Source organism: Euprymna scolopes, chromosome 45, assembly GCF_053919585.1.
Source record: "Euprymna scolopes isolate OS-2025 chromosome 45, ASM5391958v1, whole genome shotgun sequence".
Taxonomy (NCBI): domain Eukaryota; kingdom Metazoa; phylum Mollusca; class Cephalopoda; order Sepiida; family Sepiolidae; genus Euprymna; species Euprymna scolopes.
In genome coordinates this window covers 14,657,918-14,670,715 of record NC_136526.1, presented here as the reverse complement: position 1 = coordinate 14,670,715, position 12,798 = coordinate 14,657,918, and the positions used below count along the sequence as shown (strand labels likewise).

Genomic DNA, 12,798 nt, shown 5'->3' with positions numbered 1-12,798 from the left:
ATTTTCATCAAATTCTATTTTTATTTTTTTAATAAAAAATTTTCTACCTTATCGATTTTCGTAATTTTTTTTATATAATCATTTTAAAAATGTGAGGAATACGTAGATGCGATTGTTTTCATGTGAAATTCAGTTTTACGGTTTCCGAAATTTCGTCCCAATAGTGTAGAAGCACCAAATTAAAAAAAAAAAAAAAAAAAAATATCTATATATATATAAACATGCACCGATTTTCCCTAGCTAAAACCCAAATATAAAGTTTAGCATGGGTTGAATACTCTATATATTAAGTTTCATGCCCGTAAACCAAAAACTGACCGAGGAGTTTGGTAGGCAAAATTTTTTAAACAAATATATATATATATATATATATAAAAAGAGCTTTGTGTTTACTATAACCTTTTTAAGCAAATATTACGCAAGTATAAATAATGTAGAATATCTGCATGAATATAATTACATGTAATAGTTAATTAAAGATGATCATCCCATAAAAAAACTAATAGGGAATTAATTAAAATGAATGTTTAAAAGAATATGCAAATTAGCTAGATCTTTTGCAGATGAATGCAATTCAACGAGCCAAAAGATTCTTGGCATTGCCTGGGAGATATCATCACGCAGTCCTTCATAGCCGAAGATGACTAGTCAGGTTCTCGGTGCTTTATCCTCTGGTGTTGTAGCATTCTACACTCAGTGTGGAAAGTTTCCCCACAAGTAGTACATGGGTAGTTACCAGGGTTTGTGCCTTTGGTAATGCTTTTGTTCAGACATGGCCTTTATTTTTGTCTCTATTTCTACCTCTCTTTTGAAGGTTACTGCACTTGTAACTTCGGTCTGATGCTAGCTCTTCCCAATTTTTTGTGTTTGGCATAATCACATTGAAACACCGGCTCTCATTTGATCACCAAAGTTAAGCAATATCAAGCCTGATCAGTACTAGATGAGTGACCATTTGTAAATACCAGGCACTGTATGTAGGAGAATGTCAACACCTTCCTGCAAAAACCAAAGAAAACCTAACATTATCATCTCTCCTGACGGGGATATACCAGCGAGAGGACTGGTTGTGATAGGGTTTCTACAGACTTGAAAAAGTCCTTAAATTTTGACTTTTTCCTTGAAAAGGCCTTATTTCTATTATTACTTTGAAAAATCCTTGAAAATATGGAAAACAGTGTTTCATGGTAAACAACTGATGATCCCTTAAATTAACATTGACACTATACTGAATTCGAGAGAGCAAGTTGATGCATTGATTGCAGGTGATTAAATGAATTACTGACTAAATAGTTTTCTAACAAATGATAAAAAATATAAAACTTTTTTATATATAGTTTTAAAGGTTTAAAAACTTCCAAGACATATATATATATATATATATATATGCCCCCCCCCCCCAAAAAAAACAAAAAAACTCTGGCTTTGATGGAGGGGAGACTAAAACTTGCTGCTATGGTTTCAAATAATCTGTAATAACACCAAGAGTAGACTTGATTCCAAAAATTTTCATTTGGAAATAGGTTACGATTATGAATATCTCCAGTGTCAATAATCCTTATACACTTAGCATTGACTGAAACAGAGAGGATCCTTATAACACCAAGTAGCTCTGGACATTTATATTTATATTTGTTTCCTTTTTAATATAGAAGTCACCACATCTCAAGGCTCAGAGGCTACTCGAGGATAAAGATTAATTAGTGTAGTCAATGGGACAATATAGTAATTGTTAGTAGTGGAAATTTGGTAAATTGGATTACTTCAGGATACGGCTCATCAAGAATTTGTTTACGTTGGACTTGAAGACAACCAAATTGCAGTCTGCTGGAAAGCAGCCAAACGGAAGTGAGTTCCACAAGCATGCAGTTCTAAGAAAGGAGCTTTGTTCATGGAATCTACGTTTAGGTTTAGACACAGATAAAGAGTGGGGAAAGTTATTGATAATGGTTTCAGTTAGATGAGCGTTTTTCGTGAAAGTTTGGCAAGGGGGAACCATAGATTGGAGCTCAAACAAGCACTTACCATGAAAATAACCATAGAGATAGGCTTACGTCTCTTCTGTGAGAAAGAGGTTGCAGGGAAGAGAAAAGGGCATCCCCTAAATGGATTACCAATGGATTTTCAACGGACTCGTTTCTGATTTTTCTTGTTGTGAATTTTATTGTCTTTCCCATTGGATTTTTATATCCTTTTTCTCCATTTTTCCCGTTTCCTGCATTCTTAATTTTATGGAATCCCTACAAACTGTCTCTAATGATTTTTTGATGCAAATATGGAAAATTTCATATTTGTAGCATTACAAGCGTACTCTGTATTTTCGTGGACATCGGCAATATTACATACCTAATGTGCTTCAACAAGTCATATCTTTTATTTGTGGGTCAATTTTTAAAAGAATTATATTGATGAAAAGGGAATAGAATAAGTATTCCAATGATAATTTATTTTTCTTTTATGCGTTCAATGTTTTTGTTAATTTTTCTTTTATGCGTTCAATGTTTTTGTTAATTTTTCTTTTATGCGTTCAATGTTTTTGTTAATTTTTCTTTTATGCGTTCAATGTTTTTGTTAATTTTTCTTTTATGCGTTCAATGTTTTTGTTAATTTTTCTTTTATGCGTTCAATGTTTTTGTTAATTTTTCTTTTATGCGTTCAATGTTTTTGTTAATTTTTCTTTTATGCGTTCAATGTTTTTATGTTAAGTTAAAAATTAAAAAAACGGTAAAAAATAACAGCAAAAAGGGAAACTGCTTTTTCAATGTTTACATTTCATAACGTTACGTTTGGATACACATCTGCGAGGTCCAATTTGATTGGATATGGCTGAAATTTTACAGTCCATATAAACATAGAAGTTCATCTCTACTGGACTTTGATTTATATTTTTACGACCACAGGAAACAAAGTTACGACCGAGCAAAGTTGACGAAGAATATTTCAAAATTGATAAGATAAATCAGCATGTATCATCCATTTTCATATAGATAATAGTTTCAGAATTATTTTCAGGTATAATATGTAAATATTTGATAATTATTAATTGTGCAGAAATTTCTTTAAAATGTTATCTTTTATAGAAATTCAAATCTGCTTAACAGGAAAACAACTCGCTATGCCCTAATGCGTTGACTAAAGTATTCTCTTAAAAATAGAAAACGTTTTCTGCTTTCATTTTACTAGACTAGTCATTTTTTATTCTGAGTTTGTCAATTTAAAAAATTATTTTTAAGTTTTTCAATTTTTATTTCCAAACAATACCGAGCCAAAACTATTTTGTTGTTAAAAAAACCACAAAATGTACGAAGTACATTTTGTGGTTTTTTTTATCATGGTATTTATAATTTCTTAACTTAAGGTAGAATTGTGTTTTTTAGTGGTCAAAAAAGAAAAACAAATATATAACAAATAAGAGCTACTTGTGCACTTATGTTGCCATGCTGAAATAATAACGTTATTATTTAGAAACTCATTCTTAATATGGGGAGGGAAAGGTTTTTTGTTAACTGTACTTTCTTTCACCTAACAAAAAAAAAAAAAAATCAATCGTGAAACTTGAATTTAACTAGAAAATACTATTTGAAAAATAGCATTGTAACATAAGTGCATAAGCACCCAAATAAATATTACCAAAGGCAAGATAAGTTACTCTTCTACCTAGTTGGATAAGTTTTTAGTGTATTTATTTAATGTAAAACGTTTGTTTATTTCGAAAATTAGTGTCAAGCGTTACGCAAGCACAAGAAAAATAGCCACGTGGTATCTCATGTCTTTGAAATCTCGACAATGACTTGAAAATATACAAAATACTGTTAGAAACCCAACAAATAAATGTCCTATATAGATACTAGCAGGGAGACCTGACATTGCCCAGGATTGAATGATGATCAACGAATATTTCACACTCCTATATTTTTATTGTCATCGAAATCTCTGAAATCGCCCGGGAGGAAGCTTCAAATGCCTCCATGCAGTAACTTAGTCCAAAATATATGTTATTCTACATTGCACTCTAGAGAACCTACTATTTTATTTATAAGATTATTTTATATAAACTTCTTTCCAGTTAACGAACAAAAAAAGAAGAAATTTACGTGCGGGGTTTTAACCTACAGATCATGTCATGCAAAAGAGAAAAAAAACGTAAATTTTCAAGTCTTATAAAATTCTTTGCAGTTAATGAAAAAAAAAAAATTAAGAAATTTACGTGCGGAGTTTGAACTTACAGGCCACGTCATGCAAAAAAAAAAAAAAAAAAAAAACACGCTATCAACTTACCCACAGTAGAATTTTCACGGCCCGTTGTTCTATTATTGTTGCTAAGCGACAACATGGAAAAAATGGCTTTACCGATGATAGATAAATTAAAATAATGGTTTCGATTATCGGTAATTATCGGGGGGTATTCTGAGACAAAACTTAACTAAGATCACTCCCAGACTTATAGACTAAAGTTCTGTAAATTTTAAAGAAAATCTGTTCAGTCTATAAAGAATGAACTCGCAAACACACACGCACACAAAGTTGCATTTATATAATTGTAAATATATATATATATATATATATATATATATATATATATATATATATATATATTGTATTTTGTGTAGAGAAAGTTTTTAGATGAGACAAGTAATTAGTACCGTCGGTTTCAAGCCCGATAATTAGGACCGTTTAAGATATCCATACCAAGCTCTCTTCAGCCAATACTCATCTCAATCCACAAAATATAAATACACTCTTATATTTCGTATTTTCCTTTTAATTGAGCACTCTACTGGATTTCTTTTTCCAAAAAAACTAATCATATATATATATATATATATATATATACATATATATATAGAGAGAAAATAAAAAGGAACAAACCGTATTATGTGTTCATCAACGTTTCGTCTTTATTTCGAGACTTCCTCTGGATGAATGAGATTAAGAAACCAAAAGTATACCAGTACAAAATATTTGAAAATGTTTCACGTGCACAGTGTGACGCAGTTCTATTTCAGAGAAACGGAAAATTGATGTTGGAAATTCAGAAAGGAGGGGGGGGCTGGCGCTGTTAAAGAGAAGGAAATTTTAGTGACGTCATATAGTCGTTAATTTAATTTTAAAACTATGAACGCAAGTTTATATTCTTATTGGGAAAAAGATATATCTGTTGAAATTCAAATATATATATATATATATATATATATATGGTAAGATGAAAAGGGTATGTCTTCATTCAAACATATTTCATTTTTAATAAATTAATCTGTTTAAAATTTTCTAATGAGTGTATGATTTTTAACAAATGTTTTATAATTAATTAAATATTATAATTAAGCAGATTTCCAAGTAATTTGAACTCTTTTGGTTTTTTGTTTTCTTTTTTGTTTTCTTTTTTTTTTTTTTTTTTTTTTTAAACTTATTATTGTCATGATTCAGCTTAGAAATCCAAGATTAAAAGACATCCCAGTGTTGAGGCCCCCATTTGGGAGTTGTAGGTTGATTGATTGGTTGTTTTTGTTTCACGGCATATCAACCTTTTTCAGGTTATTTAATGCCGAATCTAGTAATTTTGAGAAACGATTTTTTAATGGAGTATATTTGTTTTTTAAGGGAGTTGTAGGGAATGTGGAGTTGCCCCCAGGCTCACTTTAGCCCGGAGTGTAACAACCTGTTGGGGTATCTTGTGGTATCAGATCAGGCTGTCTGAAGATATAGGCTTCCTGACCAAAAAATGCATTAAACATTGATATTGTTATTTTTTTTTTTCCTTTCCCTTGGGAACACTCAATCATGTTCTGCAGAGTCAAAAATAAAAAATAAAAATAAACAAAAACATTTTACTTTCTTCAAAGCAATCAAACCAAACATTATAAATAAACATTTGAAAATATAAAGAATTTGAAACATAGTAACTTTTTCCAAAATTACTGGATTTGATATTAAATACCTATCCCCCCCTCGCAAAAAAAAAAAAAAATGGGGTTAATATGTTGTAAAACAAAACGACCACAAGAAATCTGAATAGAAATCCAATTAATAGCACAAAAAATTGGAATGTGTTTTGTATGTAAAGATGAAACTTATGTTCAATTTTGATGCTAAGATCATGCATATATCTTCCTTTTTTTGTATGTCCGCATTTTGTATTTTTTCAAGGGAGATAATTACGTGAAAACTGTCGCTAGTCTTGTGAAAGAACAGGTACTGCACTTGGGTCAGTGCATGTCAAAAATAAAAATCAAGTCGCAAAATTGAATTTCCATTAAAGGTGAATGTTATCAATGTCACAATTAGTAACATACTAGTAGGCATCTTGGCGTTGCCCGGTCGTAAAGTACGCATTTTATGCACATTTATATTTTAGTTAATGCATAATTCTTGTTGATTATAAACAGAAATACTATAGGTATTAAACGTAAAGTTAAATTTTTTTTTTTTTTTTTAAATGGAAAAAAACTGAGACATGTGCATGCGAGTATTACGTTTTTTTCTAAACTGTTCATTTCTTGTAGGAAAAAAAATACTTGAACTGAGATGAAAACCAAAACCTAAAGACAGTGAGTCAAATACGATAACCATTAGACCAGCTTGACATGACCTTTTAAAGTGTTTTCAAACCAACTCGTACTTAACATAAGGATGCGGTCATATTTCATGACCGTGCATGTCGAAAACAGATAAAAACAGTTGAAAATAGATAAAAACAGTCGAAAACAGATAAAAACAGTCGAAAACAGATAAAAACAGTTGAAAATAGATAAAAATCTGGTGGCCTCCTATGCACCAATTTTGACTCCTTAGCAGCCCTTTTTTCTGGATAAAAAACGATTAAAAAGTTTTCCACATGTCTGAATATCCTATGTACTAAATTTCAAGTCAGTAGATCCAGACTTTGTTCAGTGTATAGGTTGAGAAGTGTCCTCACACACACGCACACACATTCTCACTTTTATAGATATATAGATTACTACATTAGTACATAAAACATGTACTTTCATGATTTAACAATAAACTATTTTTAGTAACCTCGACAAGGGAAGTAATCCATAGTTTGGAATTCTGGCTATTATTGAAATATAACTTGTAATTTCTTTGAAAACTATTTTTTATTAATAATTGTTTGTTTATTTTGTAATTTTAGGAACGTTCATACTAATTTCAACATGATAATTAAATACCATTCGTTTTAATTCAAATTCAATATTTTTGTTTTTGATTTTCATCCTGATTCCAGGCATCCTTGAGTTTTAGTCAAAAGGCCAATAAACCAAAAAGATATTTTTTTGTGACTAATGATATAACAATTATTTTCTTCATCTTTGTAGATCGTATTTCGGCAACATAAATTTTTTTGGTGGTCCCCTGCCAACCTCGGCAAAATCGTCTGTAAGTCTTCGACACCTTGAATCCGAAAACCAGGATGCGATGTTTGTTTTTCTGTCAGATGTCTGGCTTGACCAACCAAAGGTGAGCAATTCTACACAATCTTGCTCTGAATTAAAATTGTCTGTCTTGTAGGATTTTTCCTCCACTAGCCGAGGACAGAAAGGTGAAGTGTAGCATCAGAACAGATACTACGCTGTGATCTTGATCTGAAGGCCAAGGAATTCTACACAATTTTGCCCAGAATTTTCGTTTATATTTGTTGTGTCGTGGAAAAACAGTGAAAATAAAAACAATCAAGTCGAGGTTCAGTTAAGGAACAAGTGTATTAACAATAATGTACAAAGATAAGAAAGCGTGTATATCTGCTGGGCACTCGACTAGCAGTTGAAGTGCACTCGCATCTCTCTCACTGGTGTTGGAATTACTAGCGCTATTTATAGTGCTAATCGGTGTAAATTCTTCTGTTCAAGGAAGGCTGGTATAACAATATTAAAAAAAATTAAATAAATAAAAATTCATATGCAGTACATAACTGTAATGAAATAAAAAATATCACCTTCCAGAAATCATGTAAATTGATAGAGTAATTTTATTTTTTAATCAGAAAATAAAATTTTATGAGTTACAGGAGAGTGACTGTCTTGTCTGACATTTTGAAAACAATCTAAAAAAGAAAAAACAAAAACAAAGGGAAATAACTCAATAATTCAAATTTATGAAATTTACGTATGAATTGTCATTATTTTATTTATTTATTTATCTGCGAACTATAATCCTCATCTTTTATAGTTGTTGTTATACAACGTTTCAGCCAACTATTCTTCTGGCCTTCATCAGCTTGTTAACCGCAATGGGATAGGAATGCTTAGTCTCTTAACTGTATCCTCAGCAATCACTGCCTTCCATAGTTGTTGTCGTCTCACCACGTTTTTGGCCAACTAATCCTCTGGCCGGCTTTTAGGTAGGATTGAAATTGCTATCTTCAGACAATTCTCACATGATTCAGATTCAACGTCTCTATCCACTGCACTATGAGCCCCGAAGTGGCAATCAAGGTTAGATTTTTTGGTCCTTTAAATCCAAGTTTTTTGTTACCTGATCTTCCATTGTCGGGGGGGGGGGGGGGTCCTGGATATGGCATTGCACTGTATCCGATGATGAGGCCCCAGCTTGCTGATTTTGGGGAGTGTGCAGCCACCCTTTAATTACCATTGCTCCCAGGTCCACTCTGACCTGGAGTGGTAGTACCTGTTAGGATCCCAACTATGGGTTAAATAGAAACCAACTTGAAAAAAAAAAAAAAAAAAAAACTTAAAAAAATTTTCTTCAGAATCGCTGGATTCAGCATTAAATAACCTGAAAAGGGTTGATATGCCGTAAAACAGAAACAACCAACCAATCCATTGTCGGATCCATACCGAATGGTATATAATGTTTAATTATTCCAATAATGTTTGTATTCCCATTAATTGCTTAAAAATGATTTTCTTTATCAAAATAAAACTACTTGATCAATTTACGTGATTTTTGGAATATGATACTTTCGTTTCGCCACATGTACGTACATCATAAATATGTTTCTTTATTTTTGCTTTTTAGTATTAGACCAATAAAATTATAAAACAAAATGACACCAAAAAATATAAGAGCCGTGGGCCTCAGAAGAAAGATTTCTATCACAAAAGCAAACTACACAGAAAGATGCTCCTATAAACGTATAGAACATAATCCCAAAGTTATGTCATCGATTTTCCAAACATCCTGTATTTAAGTAGATGTTGGGTTTACTTTCATTAGCTTCATGTTGCTTCTCTTATTTTGTCTGTTAGTCCTCTCATTTCATGTACAATTTTTCTGACAAAATGGGGAGAATTGCTGTTTTCTGGCTCAGAATCTATCCATCAAACATTTAGTGTTGGTAAATTTTTTGACCTTGAAATAGTAATTATTTTTTAGGTCCTTGCATCAACTTATTGATAAACTTTTTTTATTATAAACATTTAATGCATACAATGTGTGCAATAGTGATGTTATGTAGTACTCCCTTTAGGGGAGCACGGCACTAAATTAACTACATATCAAGCATGTATATAACTAAATGTGAGTGTATAATGTACTTTGAGTATGTAATGTGTAGGGCTATGACAACAGAATATTCTTATCATTGTTTTAACTCTCGAGTATATATCCGACAGTTAATCAATTGAGAACCACATCACTCTATATAAAAGCATATAAGATATCAAGGGATACACACTCGAGAGTCAAAACAATGAAAAGAATATTCTCTTGTCATAGCACTAATAATGAGTTTCTCCGAGTCGTCTAGTGTTTCATAATGCTCCTTGATCCTTTTCAGTCCCCACCCCTTAATTCCTGCTTCCATCTTATCTCGCAATTACTTATAACGTCACCAACTAACTTTTGGAAGAACCCCCCCCCCCATCCGCTTTTCTTTTATATCATAAGTTTCTTAAAACATGACTAGCTAAAGTCCAGAATAAAATCACACTTTTCTTTTAACGATTAATTTAAAAAAAAGAAAAGAAAGTCTTTTGAACGCTGTTAAAACTTAAATTCTTCTCCACAGTTTGCATTTTGGAGACGGAAGTGTTTTTGTTGGGATAAGTGATTTCAATATTAATCATACTTTTTATTTTTAGATTCAAATATTAATAACTACATTTTATTTCAGTATTTAATTTATGTATTTCTGTTTTATTAAATGCTAGCTTTTTTCTCGTCCATAAATGTTTATTTATCTACCAAGTTGATTGCAAAAATAGATTACGAAATTGTACTCATTTTTAGTTCGTGAGAGGGGAATCTATCACCATACTTTCCCTTAAACACGTCCGTTGGACTTTTATTAAGTAGAATACTTAATAATTTTTTTCTTTTTTAATGGAGAGTAGAAAACGCATTGTGGATGCGTTATCGGCAGCTTCCGTTACTCTTGCTTCTCCTTATTTGTTCCTCAGTCCTCATTTTTTAATGAGTGATTTTTCTGACAAAGGGAGAAGAAAAAGCTGTTTTTTCTAGGTTGGCAGTATTTTGTGCAAACGGTTGGCAGAGATGGCGGAAATTTTCTGTTTCTATGTCTATCCTTGTAGCCATGTCACTAGTAAGGGTGTTGGAGGTAAACGTTTTATCTGGGCTGACGTTATCCGCCTGATAATCAGGGACCCGAACCTTGGATTAACCACTAAGGAGGCTGTCCTATCAGCAGGTGCAAAGTACTGGGGCTGCTGTATTGCCATTTGGTGAATGGATTCTGGACCATGCAGTAGCTTCTGGTAGGACCTCTCGATGTCATATTAGTGGGTAATTGTTACGGCTTTACCTTATGAGCTAAAAAAAAAATTTCTTTGTTTCTTTTTCTCTCTTAGTTTCCCCTCTCTGTCCTGCTCTAAGTAAATCTGACGACCTTGTCCACAAATTCCAAAATTTCATCATGACAAGTTTCAAGAAAAAATACACGATTAAACCCGGTTCTCCAACTTCCAACGTAGACCCCTACTACCATGTCTCCTTCTCCAACATCAGGGGTCTACGTTCTAACCTTCCAGAGGTTGAAACCCAATTACAGGAGACTAAACCAGACCTTTTATTTCTAAGCGAAACTGGCATTGGACAGGTCATTTCCCTAGAAGAGTTCGCAATTAAAGGATACTCTAACTTAACTTCTAAATCTGACCCCCAAGATCGCCATGGGCATGGAATATGTGCCTATATTAAAGATGGCTTTCCATGTGGTAGGGGCACCTCCAGGGAAGATCCTAACTTACCCTATATATGCTTCCGGGTTGCTTTAGCTCACACTACTGCATTTATATTTACTCTCTATCGCCCCCACAACAGTGGAGTTACTATCTTTAAAAGCATACCTGAGAAAATTGACCAAGTCCTATCTGCTTATCCTTCAGCTAACATTCATGTATGTGGAGACTTCAATGTTCACAACGTCGAATGGTTGACCCACTCTAACAAGACCGATGATGAGGGGAGGTTCTGTCATGATTTCTCCATTGCCTATGACCTCACTCAGATTGTTCAGGAACCCACCCGTGTGCCCGACAATGACGGCCAGTATGCGAGCCTACTAGACCTTTTTCTCACAACTTGCTCTGAACTATGTTCAGTTTCTGTTCTGTGTTCTCTTGGATCTTCCGACCACTCTGTTGTATAAATTAAGATAAAAATGAAATGTAATAAGTCCCCAGACATACCTCTCCATCGTACAGTATATCGATACACTAAGGCTGACTGGGATAGCTTCCGTACACTTATATCAGATCTACCTCTGCGTTCCATGTTTAAAAAGGAAAGACTATTTCATACCCTCTAAAAAGTTCCAGCAAAAACCTAATAGCCAGCCATGGTTCTCTCCAGAATGTGCTGCTGCCATTGCGCACAGAAATCACTTTTTCGACTGCTTCCAACGTAATAGATGTATGGAAACTAAAGCCGCTTTCAGGACTGCCAGCAACTATTGTAAGAAAGTAATAAAGAACGCAAGAGAGTTGTATGCTCAATCTGTTAAGTCCAAAGTAGCTGAGCAGCGGCTTGGTTCCCACCATTGCAAACAGAATCCTGAACAGAAGCGTGTGCTCTATCCCAACTATCATAAATGGACCTGAGGTAATCTCGTCAGCATCAGACAAAGCCAAACTCTTTGCCAAGAACTTTGCAGCTAATTCTACCCTTTGCGACCAAGGCCGCCAACCCCCAATATTTCCTCCTGTATCAGAAAACACGCTATGTGATATACGTATATCTGTACGTGATGTTGCCAAGCTAATCAAAAACCTTGATTCCAGTAAAGCAACTGGCCCTGACGGTATTCCAATTATAGTACTCAAAAAACTTCAACCTGAACTAGTGCCCATACTTACAAAACTGTTTAAACGTTGTCTTAAGGAGAATAGTTTCCCATCTCCCTTGAAAATCTCATCAGTATGCCCTGTATTTAAGAATTCAGGTGATCGCTCATTCCCCTCTCAGTACAAGCCAATAAGTCTCCTGTGCGGCATGAGTAAGTTGCTGGAATCTGTTAAATACAGAAGTAATCAACCATCTCAACAAAAATAACCTTCTTAGTGACACTCAATATGGTTTCCATTCTGCTAGATCTACAGCAGATGTGCTTACAGTTATATCTCATAGGATTAGCAAATCTCTCGACAGAGGCAACCTTTCTAGGGCAATTGTTCTTGACATATCTAAGGCCTTCACAAGACCTCTAGCTATGGTGTAGCTGGAAATGTCTTCTCAATTATTAAATCATTTCTTTCTGATAGGTTCATAAGAGTAGTAGTTGAGGGACAAAAATCAGAAGCTCACAGTATTAATGCCGGTGTCCCTCAGGAGTCCATCCTGGGCCCAACTCTTTTCCTGATCTACATTAATGATCTTCCAAAT

The 12,798-nt window shown here is 33.5% G+C and overlaps 1 protein-coding gene across 1 annotated transcript in view; it reads left to right on the top strand.

Annotated features, from left to right (window-relative positions):
- Positions 1-12,798, top strand: part of LOC145269270 (DNA polymerase epsilon subunit 2-like) — a 147,996-nt gene that overhangs the window by 98,608 nt on the left and 36,590 nt on the right. The window contains exon 10 of the mRNA XM_080124947.1: positions 7,317-7,458. Coding sequence (XP_079981073.1) covers positions 7,317-7,458 — 142 coding nt within the window. The remainder of the gene's footprint in view (positions 1-7,316; positions 7,459-12,798) is intronic.